Source organism: Protobothrops mucrosquamatus, unplaced genomic scaffold (genome assembly GCF_001527695.2).
Source record: "Protobothrops mucrosquamatus isolate PMUCROS unplaced genomic scaffold, P.Mucros_1.0 scaffold2, whole genome shotgun sequence".
Taxonomy (NCBI): domain Eukaryota; kingdom Metazoa; phylum Chordata; class Lepidosauria; order Squamata; family Viperidae; genus Protobothrops; species Protobothrops mucrosquamatus.
In genome coordinates this window covers 2,349,674-2,366,007 of record NW_015386389.1, presented here as the reverse complement: position 1 = coordinate 2,366,007, position 16,334 = coordinate 2,349,674, and the positions used below count along the sequence as shown (strand labels likewise).

General features: G+C 42.4%; 1 protein-coding gene across 1 annotated transcript in view; it reads left to right on the top strand.

Annotated features, from left to right (window-relative positions):
* The window catches only part of LMO7 (LIM domain 7), a 71,927-nt gene that overhangs the window by 39,359 nt on the left and 16,234 nt on the right, over positions 1-16,334 (top strand). The window contains exons 15-23 of the mRNA XM_029287367.1: positions 81-242; positions 988-1,172; positions 2,361-2,418; positions 4,074-4,130; positions 6,955-6,980; positions 7,993-8,097; positions 10,295-10,387; positions 13,027-14,189; positions 15,641-15,697. Of these exons, the coding sequence (XP_029143200.1) occupies positions 81-242; positions 988-1,172; positions 2,361-2,418; positions 4,074-4,130; positions 6,955-6,980; positions 7,993-8,097; positions 10,295-10,387; positions 13,027-14,189; positions 15,641-15,697 (1,906 nt within the window). The remainder of the gene's footprint in view (positions 1-80; positions 243-987; positions 1,173-2,360; positions 2,419-4,073; positions 4,131-6,954; positions 6,981-7,992; positions 8,098-10,294; positions 10,388-13,026; positions 14,190-15,640; positions 15,698-16,334) is intronic.

Sequence of the window (16,334 nt, the reverse complement as noted above, 5' to 3'; positions counted from 1 at the left end):
TGCTTGGACTAACATGCTCTACAATCTGACGCTGGATATATGGAGGTTTTATGTGATTTCATTGGCCTTTCTCTCGACAGGGAGCCCTGCAGATTTTTGCCAGTTGAAAGTTGGGGATGAAATCCTGTCCCTTGGGGGCACCAGTGTTTCACACCTGGAGCAGGGCGAGTGGGAAGCTGCCATTTTCCAAGCCCTGGAAAATGGATGCCTTGTTATGGACGTGAGGCGGCATGGAAGGAAGGGTGCGTGTTTACTTGCACTGAGTGCAGTGTGAGTTGTCTCCTCTTTCCTCTAAGTTGTATTATGGTGGGTGAGTTCTGAATTCTTACAGCCTTCAGCAGGAGCTGGTGGTTTGTTTCCATTAAAGTATCTACAGTTAGTATTTCTGCTTTTGTAAAAAAAATAAAGCATTTGTGGCAAGAAATATATTTATTATTTTCTCATTGTTGCATGAATTACACTGTCACCAGCTGGCTGAGCAAGTTTACTTTCTAGAAATTGGGAAGTCATTTCCTGGAGTAAGGATGTTCTTGGAAAGAGTTGATCTCAATGTACTTTGATTTTGTCTATGCCCCCATTCATTAGGCAACGATATGTGTGAAGACTCTAAGATCAACTCTACTTCCCAATGTTTTGAAATTCTTCTAATTTAAAATAAAGTTGCTGTTAGTAAACTTGCTATTTATTGTGCAAGCTTTTGACTAATTATTGCTTGGTGTATAAAATAGTTGCTGTTAATTAACTTGCTTTTATTGTGCATACTTTTGACTAATTCTTGCTTTGGGGAAAAGGCGGTCTATCATAAAAAGCCCTAATAGGACATTCCACATTAACACCCAAAATCACTCCTTCCTTCTCCTGTCCTCTATTATATTTTTTCTCTCCTCTTTATGTGTTGTTTGGATGTATTTTTGTCAATTCCCTTTACACTTTGACGTTCCCCCTGTCTACCTTTCCAATTTCTTTTGATCTCCACATATCAATCAGATTGGGGCAAAGACCAGCCTTTCCCGCCATTTGCAAGGCACAAAATCCTCAATCTTACCAGTATGGCTACCAAAATTATAGGTACATCTGAAAACAAATGGATTGATGCCACATCAGGAGATCACGCTTCAACGCAAAGTCAACAGATGTCCAAAAGGGAGTTGCACAGCCATTTGCAGAATGATGTAAGTTATGGACCTGTTTCCTCCAGAAGAAAGTGTTCACAACTTCTAGTCATGGGTGATTCCAAGATGTAACACTGTTCTTTTACCCTTAAACCTGGGATGGGGGAGGTGTCTTCATCTCCTTCTGTAGGGGTATTAAAGTGATCTGGAGACAAAAGAGTATATTCAATATTTTGAGAGCCATTTTGAGGTAGTGGTTAAGGACATTGAGCTAAAAACTGGGAGACTGTGAGTTCTAGTCTTACTTTAGACATGAAGCCAGCTGGGTGACCTTGGGCCAGTCCCTAAAATTACAGGGACTAATCCAAGCAGTAGCCAAGGAGTCACACGAAGGTGACACAAAGGCATGCATGCATGCACAACCACAAACACATACAAAGAAAAAGAGAGACAAAGAGAGAGAAAAGCATTTGCTTTAAATTGGGATCATGAGAATATTCTACAAATTCTGCTCTGCCACTCCAAAATCAATTCCAGCTGTCAGGTTAATCTGCCAAGGAAAATGTGTTCGTAATCTTTTGTAAATTTTAATCTGTTTTTACATTTCTAATTGTTTTTGGGTATGTACTGTGTGTTTCGTTACATTGTAAGCCACCCAGAGTTGCCTTGATCTGCCTGATGGGCAGATATAAATTTAATAAATATTAAATAACATTTAATATATAACATTTTATTTAATATAATATAAAATGTAGATTATTTGTAAATTCCAATAAATAAATCACGAGGCCAAAGAACAGCATTTCTAATGCAAAGCTACAAGACTTTAGCTTTAGAACGTGGGCAGCCGAATCAGATGGTGGGTCTGTGCTTGGTCAAAGAGTCATTAACAGTCCATAAAGGGGGTGTCCAATCCTGCCAGAGTGAAGGCAAGGAGTTCTTAGTGGATTAGAGGCTAAAACATATGAAGAAAGGTTGCAGGAATTGGGTATGTCTAGTCTAATGAAGAGAAGGACGAGGGATAACATGATAGCAGTCTTCCAATATCTCAGGGGCTGCCACAAAGAAGAAGGGGTCAACTTATTTTCCAAAGCAGCAGAAGGCAGGACAAGAAGCAATGGTTGGAAACTAACCAAGGAGAGAAGCAAGGTAGCTGGTGGTTTGGTTTGTCAGACGAGTCAAAGTCAGGTATTACCTTCTGGAAGTGGAAGAAATTAAAGCCATCCTCTGCCAATTTTCTGTTTCCAGGGTTCCGAAACAAAAGTCAACGGAATGCAGGATGATGCCCGCTGCTGTGAACAAAAAGGTAAAACTATACAGTGCACTTGAAGTAGGAGAGCTTACTATTAGTTAAGCCGCAGAAAGGGACCGGATCTATAAAAAGTACATAAAATAAAATATCATTAGCTGCTAATAAAAACACAGTGTGGTTTTAGAAATACAAACGAGGCAGAGATGCACCAAGTCAATAGCAAAAGGAGAGGTTTTTACCTGCTTTGAATCATCTGCCTTCCGACGTCATTTTTACCTGCTGGGCAGGTTAACTGCCTCTTCCAGAAGAATGGGTAAGGAGTCTTCAAGCTTAAAAAAAAACACCTCTGCCTCCTGGCCAAGTATATTTGTCTGCGTGCCTTATAAGATTTGGGCTTCTTTTTTAATGTTAGCCTTTATTGGAAAATAAAAGAAGGAAAATATAAGCTGTAACCTAATACTAGCCTGCATTGTCTGCTAGAACTGTGGATGATGGTCAGAGAGCAGAGGTCTGTTTCTTTTCAGTATAGCTTGGGAGCAAAATTGCAGCCATCCCAGAGGGATCTTTAAGAGTGACCATCATGCAGTTCTCCCCTGCTTATTGCTGGCCTGGAAAACCTCTTTAAAGTGGGGTGAGCTCCTTCCCAATGAATAAAATTTGAAAAGGAGTTGATTGAGAAGACCTGCCTGTCCTCCAAAGAGCTCAAGACCCTGTGTAGAGTTAGCACATCAAGGGGTTTAGGAGTCCTTGGTGTTCTCTGAGTTTGATTGTTTTCTTGCAGATGTTTCATTACCCAAGTAGGTAACATCATCAATAGTGACTCTACTATTGATGATGATGTTACCCAGTTTGGGTAATGAAACATCTGCAAACAAACAATCCAGCTCAGAGAGCACCAAGGACTCCTCATTTCAACCCTGAGCTACAAATAGTCTCCTTTACAAGTGGTTTAGGCTGAGAACGGCATTGGGGTCAGGCAACTTTGCTAGGGCAAAATTGTTACTCGGACCTACCCGGTTGCAGGAACTGCTGGTTTGGCTTTGATCTGGTGATGCTTCAGTGGGTCTGGGTTAGTGAAGAGCAGAGGTTTGATTTAGGCTCTGAAAAATCAGGTCCCCCTATCCCCAAAGTGATGACCCATTTGTTTGAATGCAGTCAAGCCAATGCCTGTCAATGTAGAGGAACGGTGGCCCAGTGGCTTAATGATATTGGAGATAGTCTCAGCTCTAGCAGTTCGAGCCCTAGCACTGCATGGTGGGGTGAGCTCCTGTCACTCGCTTCAGCTTCTGTCCAGCTAACAGTTCAAAAGCATGTTCTATGCAAGTAGATAGATAGGTACCACTTTGGTGGGGAGACGAACTGGTGCGCTGTGCAGGCAGTCAGATTCCAGATGGCTCTGAATCTTCCCGATTGTGGTGCCCGCTTGTGAGGCAGCTCTGGGAAGGAAGAGGGCCTTTGATGATGCTGCAGGACGAGCCGCTCATCTTTCACTCTGGTACAAAGCCAACCCGTCCTTCTGTGGCGCACCTTGGGAAGCACGCAAGCAGGACTGGTACCTTGTCAAGCCAAACTATTACTCTGCAATAGCATTGTGGTTTCTTGGCCACTGTAACAATGCCATACAACAACAATAATACCTTGGATATTTTCACTAAAATCAGACCACACCACACTGACCTGTTTGTATCTCCGTATTTTTTTCCAAATAGACACAGAACCTATTTCTTTGAAAAACTTAAAAAGGCGATCCCAGTTTTTTGAACAAGGTAAAAGCAATCAGTATTCCCCCCAAAGCTAACATTTCATGTAATTTCATGAAATTGTGCCTCCCCTGCCTTCTCTTAATCAGTCTTGGTGTTGGGTTCTATCACGCCAACTTTCTTAATCTCTTTCCATTCTTTTCCTTAGGAGCATCAGGTTCCCTTTACAATTCATGGGTGTATCTTTGTGGTAATGGGATTTGTGTGTTCCTTTTCCCTCAAACCTTTGACAGTCTTGATAAGTTCAAATCCTGTTCGTAGTGAGCACCAAATGTAGTACGACATATTTTAATTCGATTCGTAATCTTTTCTCCTACGTGCTGGAATTCAGCAAACCTGTGTTATGTAAAATGACCAGGCTGAAAGAAATGATCAATGTTAAAAGTCATATTTATTATTACAATTGGTGCATCCATGTGGAATAGCCAGCTTAAGGAATAGATGTCTTATCTCCATGGGACGATTTTAATCCTTCAAAAACTAAAGGAAGTGTTTTGGGCCAGGAATCCTGAGTTCTTAAAAGCTGCTAGGAGTGTGTTTTGCATGCCACACCTCACCTTTTTCACCCTCACTTCAGAAACCTATGCTTGTTTTATTTGTTATATGTGGAATGTTTTGAAGTGATGAAGACAATATTTCTCACTGATGTTTGTATGATGTATTAGTCAAAGATCTTTTTTCCTCAATGTTATTTTACCATTGTCTCCGTTTCTTCAGAATAATGTTTCCATACAAAGGATGAAAGGCCCGTCTTAGTCCTAACCATATCTTGCCCTCAGCATCTCTCCCAGGCGCTCTTTTATAGCAAGACTTTGTGCGCAAGCTGGCAGGGTCTTTAGAAATCCCTAAATGCAGAATGTAACTTTATCACAAAAGACAGAAAGAGAGAGAGAGAGAGAGAGAGAGAGAGAGAGAGAGGGAGGGAGGGAGGGAGGGAGGGAGGGAGGGAGGGAAGGAAGGAAGGAAGGAAGGAAGGAAGGAAGGAAGGAAGGAAGGAAGGAAGGAAGGAAGGAAGGAAGGAAGGAAAGCAGAAAACTGCAACTTGACTTCTTTGTGCAATCTTTTCCCCAGTATCAGGTTTTTGCATAAGGAATGCATATTGTTTGAGACTCTGTTTTTAGTTTAGTTTTTCTGGGCCAGTTGAACACACACACACACACACACACACACACACACAGAGAGAGAGAGAGAGAGAGAGAGAGAGAGAGAGAGAGAGAGAGAGAGAGAGAGAGAGAGAGAGAGAGAGAGAGAGAGAGAGAGAGAGAGAGAGAGAGAGAGAGAGAGAGAGAGAGAGAGAGAGAGAGAGAGAGAGAGAGAGAGAGAGAGAGAGAGAGAGAGAGAAGAGAATATCACATCCCTAAGTTTTTGCAAGCAGGATCACCTAAAAGTTCAAATATAATTTTAACACAGTCAGTTGGGAAGCACTTGTGGAAAAGCAAAGATGGATGCCAACACTGTTTCTCAAAATGTCCGCCATGGGAAGGAAAGTTTGGCCAGGCAAGGGGGTGACTCAGGCTAGTGGGAAAATGAGGGCTGACGCTGCAGGAGGGGGCAAAGACGAAGTCCAGGTCTGTGCAGGAAAACCATAGAGTGCAGTACCACAAAGAATTTTGGGAGGCCCTGGATCTGGGGCTAGAGGGCCAGGTGTGTGTCCCAAGCTATCCATTCTGGAAAAATAAAAGAAAATGGATTATAAAATGAACAGCTCTTGAAGTTTGTGCCTCTTCAGGGCTGGGATTTTTCCATGAGGTACCTCATGTGAGAAATATATGACAAGAGTCAGCTGGAACGCTGGGGCTGAATTCCATTTCTGTCTCATATGAATGTTTTGGGATAAACTACTTATCTGTTAGCCTTGAACTTTGACTCAATGAATGTGGCCATTGCAACAGTGATTTCATAAATAAATATACTCAGCTCAATTTCTTCCAAATTGCTCAAAATTCTAGATTAGTCCCCATCAGCCAAACATGGTGAGACATGTTTGTTTTTGAAGACCACACATTTTTGATTGGTTGGGGACTGGGATATAGTTTTGCAAAGAAGAAATAGTTGGAAATGATACAAGAATGTGAATTCCCCAACAAAACAGTATACTACCGTAGCATTCTTGGAAATCTTCTTTTTGAACTGTCTTCTCAGAGTTTATTTTTGGTGTACTGGCATAATAATCAAGGAGGTTACCATCAATACTTTATTTTGTCTACATATGGCAGACTTGATTAGAAAAATGTGCAATTCACCATGTATGTACAAAACCAATGCAGGTAATCCTCAACTTACGACAACTTCTGCTGGTCAGCGAGAGAGTTGTTAAGTGAATTTTGCCCCATTTTACTACCTTTCTTGTAACAGTTGTTAAACAATCACCGCAGTTGTTAAATGAGTAAAATGGTTGTTAAGTGAATCAGGCTCTCCCATTGACTTTGCTTGTCAGAAGACCACAAAAGGCGATCCAGGGATGCTGCAACCATCCTAAATATGAGTCAGTTGCCAAGCAGCTGAATTTTGATCACGTGACCCTGGGGATGATGCCATGGTCTTAAGTGTGGAAAACCAGTCATAAATCATTTTTTTTCAGTGCCGTTGTAACTTTGAATGGTCCCTAAGTGAACTGTTGTAAGTCGAGGAGTACCTGTATAATGATTTTCCTTTTTTTATGACCTTAAGAAATATTTGCCTGTTGGAACGTGTTAGATGAGTCCTTGATCCAAAAAAGGGGTGGTTCCAGGGCAGCCTTCTGGTTTGGGTTGAAAGGATCTCTTCCAGATAAGAGTAACAAAGATTTTCCACCCTCTTCTTGTTCTTCTTTTTTTCATAAATCACCCAGGAGGTCAGGAACCTGCAATACTTGATGTAAGTAATGCTCCATTATCATTATCATTGTTATCTTTTATTCATTAGACATGCATCTCAGTCAACTGAACATTCAAGTTGGCTGGCGCTGATGGTTGACACGGGTTGCTACCAGCATCCTAGGTGTCAACAAGGTACCTCCTTAAAATAGAAGATGTTCCAAGTAGCACAGTTTTTTATAACATTGCTGGAGTTATTGCAGGAAGCTGCAGTTTCTTGATGTATTTTGCAAAGTTTTTGGACATAGTTCCCAGTGCCCCGATGACAATGGGTATCACTGTTACATGTTATTATTATCAACTAGTCAGCCAGATGGTTAGGCTAGAGTTGGCATTTGTATCCACCTATCAAATTCTTCCCAAGGACCTGGGAGAGGCAGATGTTCCTTCCATCATCTTGACAATTTGTTCCCCAAAGTTTTTCCCTCCCCTCTCCATTCCCATCAAGAGGGCTAGACTGGATTCCAGGTGGGTTGAATTGGAGGGGAAGCTTTATTCCCTGAAGGCTAAAACATATGAAGAACAGTGGCAGGAATTGGGTATGTCTAGTTTAATGAAAAGAAGGACTCGGGATGACAGGATAGCAGTGTTTCAGTATTTGAGGGGCTGCCACAAAGAAGAGGGGGGTCAACCCATTCTCCAAAGTACCAGAAGGCAGGACAAGAAGCAATGGATGGAAACTAATCAAGTAGAGAACCAACATAGAAGTAAGGAGAAATTGTCTGATCGTGAGAACAATTCATCAGTGGGATGACTTGTCTGCAGAAGTTATGGGTGCTCCATCACTGGAGCTTTTTAAAAAGACATTTGTCTGAAATGGTCTCCTGCTTGAGCAAGGGGCTAGACTAAAAGAATTCCAAGGTCCCTTTCAACTCTGTTATTCTGTTGATTATTGCTCTGCAAAGGGTTCAGCACCCAATTTGTCCTATCAAAAAGTGATAGGAAAACTCCTGTTTCACCAGCCATCTACAGAGAACCCTCTGGGCCTGCTAACCTTTTGTTTCTTGTTTCAGCTCCCTGTCCCACCCATTGCGGCTCCCAGCCGTTGGACTTGGGATCAAGAAGAAGAAAGAAAAAGGCAAGAGAAATGGCAAGCAGAGCAGGAGCGCTTACTCCAGGTCTGGATGTAAACTGTGCGGTTGTCCTTCCTGCTAGAGCTGCTTCTGCTCTTGGAGCAGAACACCCTGACTAAAACATGTCTGGAAGCCGACCCTCCCTCAGGGCCTCTCTTCTAGGTGAAACACTTGAGGATAGAAAACCTGCCCCAACGTGCTACTTTAGGTAGCTACTGGCAGGGTGATTCTATCCAGGTGCACTTGGTTACACATTTAGCAACCATCAAAGGATTTTTGCCCAAATAAAGCCAGGATGTTTTGGTGGCTGAGTGTCCTTCATAGATCTTGGAGATCTGTCTAGAGCAGAGGTAGGCAACCTTGGCTCTTTTATGACTCGTGGACTTCAACTCCCAGAATTCCTGAGCCAGCATAGCTCAGTTTGGAAACCTCTCCCTTTCCCCTCAGCGTGGCTGGCTGAGGAATTCTGGGAGTTGAAGTCCACGAATCATAAAAGAGCCAAGGTTGCCTACCCCTGGTCTAGAGAGAAGAGTCAATAAAGGAGAATATTTGTAGCTCAAGATTGAAATGAGGGCTCCTTGGTGCTCTCCAAGCTTGGTTGTTTTCTTGCACACATTTCATTACCCAAACTAGATAATGCACTGATGATGTTACTTAGTTTGGGTAATGAAATGTCTGTAAGAAAACAACCAAGCTCAGGAAGAACTGAGGACCCCTCAGAGGGAGGAGTTTCAAGGGCAAAACATAGGCTTTCCATAGCATTTTTACTACATATTCCAGGTCTTACAAGTTGCTAAATGTCTATGGAGATTCTCAATCATCTAGGTCAGGGGTGTCAAACTCAATTTCACTGACGGCCGCATCAGCATTGCGGTTGCCCTTGGGGGACCGGGTGGGTGTGGCCAGAGTGGGTACAGCCTACTGGGTGGGCGTGGATGGAGTGGGTGTGGCCTTCTGGGTGGGCATGGCCAGTTCTACATCATTCGTGTCAAGGGTGCCTATGGGGGCCTGGGCAGGAGTGGGACAGATCTGAGGGTCTCTGGCAGAAGTGGGTGGGACCGGGGAAAGTGCCGAGGCATGGTCCACCAGGGCAAGTGCCAAGATGGCCACCACAAAATTGTACATTGGCTCCCAGTTGGTCTGGGCCAGGGCCAAGGCAGCAGGGGCCGTTCCCTCACTGTTTCCAGGATGGCTTCATGGGTCACATGAAACCACTTTGCGGGCCACATCCGGCCCCTGGGCCTTGTGTTTGACATGTCTGATCTAGGTCATGATTGTCCCAAAGGTGCTTTTCCAAAAGGCAACTGAATTTTCATGTTTGTTTGTTTTGTTTTTTCTTGAAAATATTTTGTTTCTTATCCAAGAAGCTTTTTCAATTCTTCAGAATTTAAGAAGCTTCTCGGATGAGAAGCAAAACATTTTCAAAGGAAGAAAACCAAGAAAGTCCAGTTGCCTTTTGGAAAAGCATTTGTGGGAAAGTTGCTAAAATGTTGTGGGGGAAAATAGTAGTAAAACTAGTGTTGGATGCTTGGCAGGATGGTAAAATGGAAGAGAAAACTCCAAATAAGAATATATATATATATTAAGGTGGGAGGGACCATATAAAAATGATAATGAAAGAAAAATGGCCCACAACGATGAGGCTGGGAGTGTACCTGGGAAAATGTTGCAACATGGATGTGGTTTGCTTCTGGGGTAGTTGTACAACTTGTTTAGTGTGCGTGCGAAGGGTTTGTGCCAGGTGATAGGAAAAAGGCCACTGTCATTTCCTTTGAGAAAGGGGGTGCGGCAATAGCAATAGCACTTTGATTTATATACCACTTCATTGTGCTTTATAGCCCTCTCTAAGTTTACAGAGTCTGCATATTGCCCCCCACAATCTGGGTCATTTAACTGACCTTGGAAGGATGGAAGGCTCAGTCAATCTTGAGCCGGTCAGGATCGAACTCCTGGCAGTGAGCAGTGAGTTAGCCTGCAATACTGCATTCTAATCACTGCGCCACCACGGTGGAGCAAGAGCCAATGAGGCCAAAATGGCTGGAAACAGAGACTTCTATCTCGTCTCAATGTGTTTAATTTCCTTGCCTTCCCGTCCGTTCCTTAGTCCAATCCTTTGCACGGTGTTGCTTATAAAAAAGGGAATGCCTTGGTGGGTGAGTCGGCAGGGAAAACATCCTGTTTCCTGGAGTTTGTTTCTCTTTGCATTTGTAAGATTTTGCCTTGGTTTGCTTCTTCCCATCAGGAGCAGTACAAGCGTGAGCAAGAGAAGCTTAAGGACGAATGGCTGAAAGCCCAGCGGGAGGCAGAAAAAGACATCTCCAGTTACTTAAAGGAGGTCAGTGCTCAGCCAGTTTGCAGTTTGACCTCTCTTGCAGAAAGGCAAAAATTGCATGAGCTTGTCAAGGCCATTTCTAAAGCAATACACCTGGAAGGCAGAAGCACAGACCAGCCTTGTTCCTTTGTTGAAGAAAAGCTGAATGTAGACAAAGTATAAACCGCAAAGGTGAAAAAAAAAAAGCAAAGTGTTTTGGTAGCCAAGAGAACTGGGCAGTTAGCACAAACCCAGCAGAAAACTCTTTGTCTTTCCTTAGCTGCCAATAAAAATTATGAAAGCTGCCAAAGTCTGCCAAATTGTTCTCAGGCACCGGTAGAGTTGAAAATTAAAATTAGGAGAACTTCTGTTCTTCTAACATTGAGAGCAGTGTTCCAATATGTAAGGAGCTGCCACAAAGAAGAGGGGTAGGTCAAGCTATTCTCCAAAGCGCCTGAAGGCAGGACAAGAAGCATTGATGCGAAACTAATTAAGGAGAGAACCAACCTAGAATTAAGGAGGAATTTCCTGACAGAGAGAACAATCAAAGAGTGGAACGACCTGCCACCAGAAGTTGTGGGTTTTCCAACACTGGAGGCTTTTAAGAAGAGATTGGGCAACCATTTGTCTGGAATGGTATAGGGTCTATGGCTATGGGACTTGGGTTTGGCTAGTCTAAAGAAAAGAAGAAATAGGGGAGACATGATAGCAGTGTTCCAGTATCTGAGGGGCTGCCACAAGGCAGAGGGGGCCAGGTTGTTCAACCATTTGTCTGGTATAGGTATAGGTTCTCCTCAGTGCTTTTTTTCTAAAAAAAAAAAAAAAAAAGGTGCCGGAACTCACACACATCATACAACCCGCCTTGCCTACCTTACAAGGTTCCATCCAAAAAAGTTGCCGGAACTCCGTTCTGGGCGTTCTATGAGAAAAAAAGCACTGGTTCTCCTGCTTGAGCAGGGGGTTGGACTAGAAAACCTCCAGGGTCCCTCCCAACTCTGTTATTGCATTATTCTATTATGGTCTATGATCTTCACAGGCATGTGTTACAAATAAACTCCAAAAGAAGGATGCAGAGAAAACAATGGAAGGGACCCTCTGAAATACTTGACTGAATTCGGTGTAGTTACACCAGATGTTACAGATTAAAAATGCAGTTAACATTAGTTGGCAGAAAGACAGAACCCCAGAAAGACCCATCTAAAGAAAATACTGGTTGGTTCGTTTGTTTTGGATGCACAACTTTATTCATTTCAAATGGATTTGGGCAAATTCATCTTTGAAAGATACAGGATTCTTTGATTCTTTCTGGCTTCAGCCAGCTAGCCTAAAATAATGTTAATTTAATCGAGCTATAAGATGCGTTTGGTCCCATAGCGTGCACTTTTGCATAAGATTATCAGGTTCAGTCCCTGATATTTATATTCAGAAAGAAATAATAATAATAATAATAATAATAATAATAATAATAATAATAATAATAATAATAATAATAATAATAATAATAATTGGGTAGAGGTAATTCTCCACTTAGGACCATATCACAGCCCAATATTACTGTTGCTAAGTAAGACAGTTGTTAAGTGTCAGTTAGTGACACCATTGTTAAGTGAATCTGGTTTTCCCCATTGACTTTTGTTTGTCAGAAGGTCACAAAGAGTGATCACATGACCCTGGTACACTGGAACTGTCCTTAAACGCGAGTCAGTTGTCAAGCATCCGAATGTAAATCACATGATCCTGGGGATGCTGCAATGGTCATAAGTGTGAAAAAATGGTCATAGTTGACTTTTTCCGGTGTTGTTGTAACTTAGAACTGTCACTAAGTGAACTGTTGTAAGTTGAGGGGTACCTGTCTGATTTCAGACAAGTGGCTGTCCAGTCCCACAACTTCTGGAGGCAAGTTGTTCCACTGATTAATTGTTCTAACTGTCAGGACGTTTCTCCTTAGTTCTAGGTTGCTTCTCTCCTTGATTAGTTTCTATCCATTGCTTCTTGTCCTGCCTTCAGGTGCTTATGGAAAAATAAGTTGAACCCCTCTTCTTTGTGGCAACCCCTCAGATATTGGAACACTGCTATCATGTCACCCCTAGATTTTTTTTCCCCTAAAGTAGACATACCCAATTCCTGCAATCTCTCTTCCTATGTTTTAGCCTCCAGTCCCCTCATCATCTTAGCTGCTGTACTCTGCACTCTTTCCAGAGTCTCAACAACTTTTTTTATAATGTGGTACTAGAACTTCACATTGTCAAGTGTCTTAATTTTAGTCACACGACCATGGGGATGCTGCAACAGTCATAAGTGTGAAAAATGGCCATAAGTCACTTTTTTCAGTGCCGTTGTAACTTCGAACGATCACTAAACAAAGGCTGTGAGTGGAGGACTACCACTATGGTGGAAAATCCTCTGCATAGGAACAGAATTTGCTTTTTATGTAGACAATCAGCTAGAGACCTGGATGGTCTGAAGCGACATAAAGTCAACTCCAAAAACAGATGGAATACCTTTTGCTTGATTTTTTTTTAAAATCCATTGACCCAAATCTCTGTAACTACCTGGACTATCTTTCCAATGAAAGACCGATCATGTGTACCTCAATTCATAGCAAAACATACCTAACTTTCTCTTCTGTATTTAACTTCTTCAAAACTTGTATTCTTTTTTAGGAACAGACATGCCCTGCTCTAACCGGGAGTGTACAGGAGATCCCAACTTCTCTGTGGGAAAGAAATGGAAGTAACAAGACTGATCATCTTAATTCTGAAAGAAATTGGGAAGAGGAAAGCAGGCCGGAGTATCAGGGGAAAGATAGTGAGCTAGCGAGAAGCAGCTTACAACAACAAGGAGTTTTACAGGTGGAGCAAAAGCGAAAGTTACAAGAAATAGAAAACGGGAAGGGATGGAATGGACAGGACACCATATACTATGCAAAGGAACCCAGTTATCCAGAAGAAGTACCTCAAAAATCACAGGTAGAACCTGTCAAGGAACCAAGGCATTGGGAAGAAACATCTCAAAATCTTCTGATGGAGCCAATTAAAGAACCAAAATATGGTGGTGAAACATCTCAGAATCTGCTCTTTGAACCAATCAAAGAACCAGGCTATCAGGAAGACACATCTCAAAAGTTACTGCTGGAACCGCTCAAGGAACCAAGGTTTTGGGAAGAAGAATCTCACAAAACTCATGTGGAAATAACCAAGGAATTAAGATACCAGGAAGAACCATCTCCAAACCTGCTGATGGAACCTATCAAGGAACCAAGGTATCGTGAAGAAGCATCTCGTGACCTGCTGATGGAACCAATCAAGGAACCAAGGTATTGGGAAGAAACATCTAAGGACCTGCTGATGGAACCAATCAAGGAACCAAGGTATTGGGAAGAAACATCTAAGGACCTGCTGATGGAACCGATCAAGGAACCAAGGTATCGGGAAGAAACATCTAAGGACCTGCTGATGGAACCGATCAAGGAACCAAGGTATTGGGAAGAAACATCTAAGGACCTGCTGATGGAACCGATCAAGGAACCAAGGTATCGGGAAGAAGCATCTCAGGACCTGCTGATGGAACCTATCAAGGAACCAAGTTACCGGGAAGAAGCATCTCGAGACTTTCTGATGGAACCTAGGAAGGAACCAAGGTATCGAGAAGAAGCATCTCGAGACTTTCTGATGGAACCTATCAAGGAACCAAGGTATCAGGAAGAAACATCTAAGGACCTTCTGATGGAACCAATCAAGGAACCAAGATATCGTGAAGAAGCATCTCAAAAGCCGCTGGTGGAACCAGTCAAGGAGGTGTCAGTGCAAAGATTTCAGTATCAAAGGTCTGCATTACTCTATGCCAGGGGTCCCCAACCTTGGCTACTTTAAGACTTGTGGGCTTCAACTCCCAGAATTCCCCAGCCAGCCATGCTGGCTGGGGAATTCTGGGAGTTGAAGTCCACAAGTCTTAAAGTGGCCAAGGTTGGGGATCCCTGCTCTATGCTATAATCTTAAATTTAAGGTTTAGGGAACAATTTGTGGAAATTCTGTAAAAGCTGGATTATTAATGCATGTCACACAAAGCCATAGTATTTTATGGGCTGTTGCCCAGACTGGACCTGCTATCTTCTCTTAGCTCCCAGGCAATAAATAGATGTGATTTCCCCCCTAGTTTCCAGTATTTATGGATGGAGGTTTTGTCCCAGTGTGCGGTGTGAGTGTTCCTTACTGCCTTCTCGGCTTAGTAAAACTGAGGAAAGGACTTTTCAGGGTCCCTGCATCCAGAAAGTGTGTTCCTTCCTCAGACTCCTTAAGAAGTTGACTGAATCCTCAATGCCCCTAAAACCATGGAGTGATGAGAAATTAGTTGCTTGGTTGCTGTGGGCCATTTTACTTCATAGGCTTCCATCCATGGCTATCTTTGGTCCTCCTGTGGAGGCATTTTGTTCTTCGATGCTTATATATTTTGATGCTGCTTTGTTATTTCACTTGAAAGCCTTTCAATGACTTCACACCAAGTCATGTTCAGCAAATGTTTTAGATCAGGGGTGTCAAACTGGCGGCCCGCGGGCCAGATGCTTCACATGCAGGCCACGCCCATCCCAGCTCCGCAAAGGCAAAATATGTCGCGATACGTCACGATACGGCACATGACCTGATCGAGTTTGACACCATGTTGATAATCTCAACAATCTTACTTCTAAAGGTAGCTTTCCAGTAAAACACTAGTTGCCAAGCTCTTGCAGCTGTGTTGACCTGATAATAAAAACTGACATGAGAAATTCAAGTCAACTATTTATTATATTGTAGTATACTGATCTGTATTCCTAATTCAGATGTTTGTCCAAGACTAATTACGGAACTTGTGATCCAGAGAACTATATACATTTTTTAGCTGGATGATCAAACATGAGGGCCCCTCCTAGCCTAGGCAATATCTGTCTTCTGGTGATTGCACAGAGGGTGAGTCCCATCAGCCAAGGAAAGTCAGCTGGCAGAAACCAGGAGATGCACTTTCTTTGTCATAGCCCCTATCCTTAGAACATTCTCTCTTCAGAGATTAGGATGGCCTGACATTCTTGAATGCTTATGTTCCTGGGCCTGGGTATGGGAAGGGCCCCATCTCCTGGTTATCTACAGTTATGATTTTATGATTGTTCATCATCCTGAGTCATTTGTTTGAGATTGGCAGCCAATCTGGATGGATGGATGGATGGATGGATGGATGGATGGACGGTCAGATGCTCTTGGCCTTTACTCTAGCTAACTCTTGTTTATGGTCTCTTTACTCCAGACATTATGAATCACCAAGACTCTCCAATGAGCAAGGAAAGTACTTCAGTGTGGACAGGTAAAAATCAATGAGTTTTTACTGATGGCGCTGTTTGGAATTTTAAAAGGAAAAGTTGCTTCTTGGTCCTTCCCTTCTGGAAAGTGAATCATTCTTGATTAATTCCTTTTTTTTTTAGTTACATAATTTCCTAAACATATCCCTACATACTGAATTCAAGGTTTGGTCCAGAGCAGGAAAAAACCAGGACAACCAGATGTTGTTCAACCCTTTAAACTTAAGCTTCCATCAGTGTTATCTAGCATGAGCATCAGCATTTACAGACATGGTGTCCCCCATGATTTGGAAGCTGCTGAAATGGCTCTCTCTGCCTAGAATAGAATAGAATAGAATAGAATAGAATAGAGTAGAGTAGAGTAGGGTAGGGTAGGGTAGGGTAGGGTAGGGTAGAGTAGAATAGAGAATAGAATAGAATAGAATAGAATAGAATAGAATAGAATAGAATAATAATAATAATAATAATAATAATAAATTTAATTTATATGCCGCCCTTCTCCCAGCGGGACTCAGGGCGGCGCACAACATATTTAAAACAAAACATAAATACATTCCCCCCCGATAAAACCGAATTAAATCAAATTTTAAAGTTGTGTCTCTGTCAAATTGTTAAAAGATAAACCCCAAATAAAATCCTCCC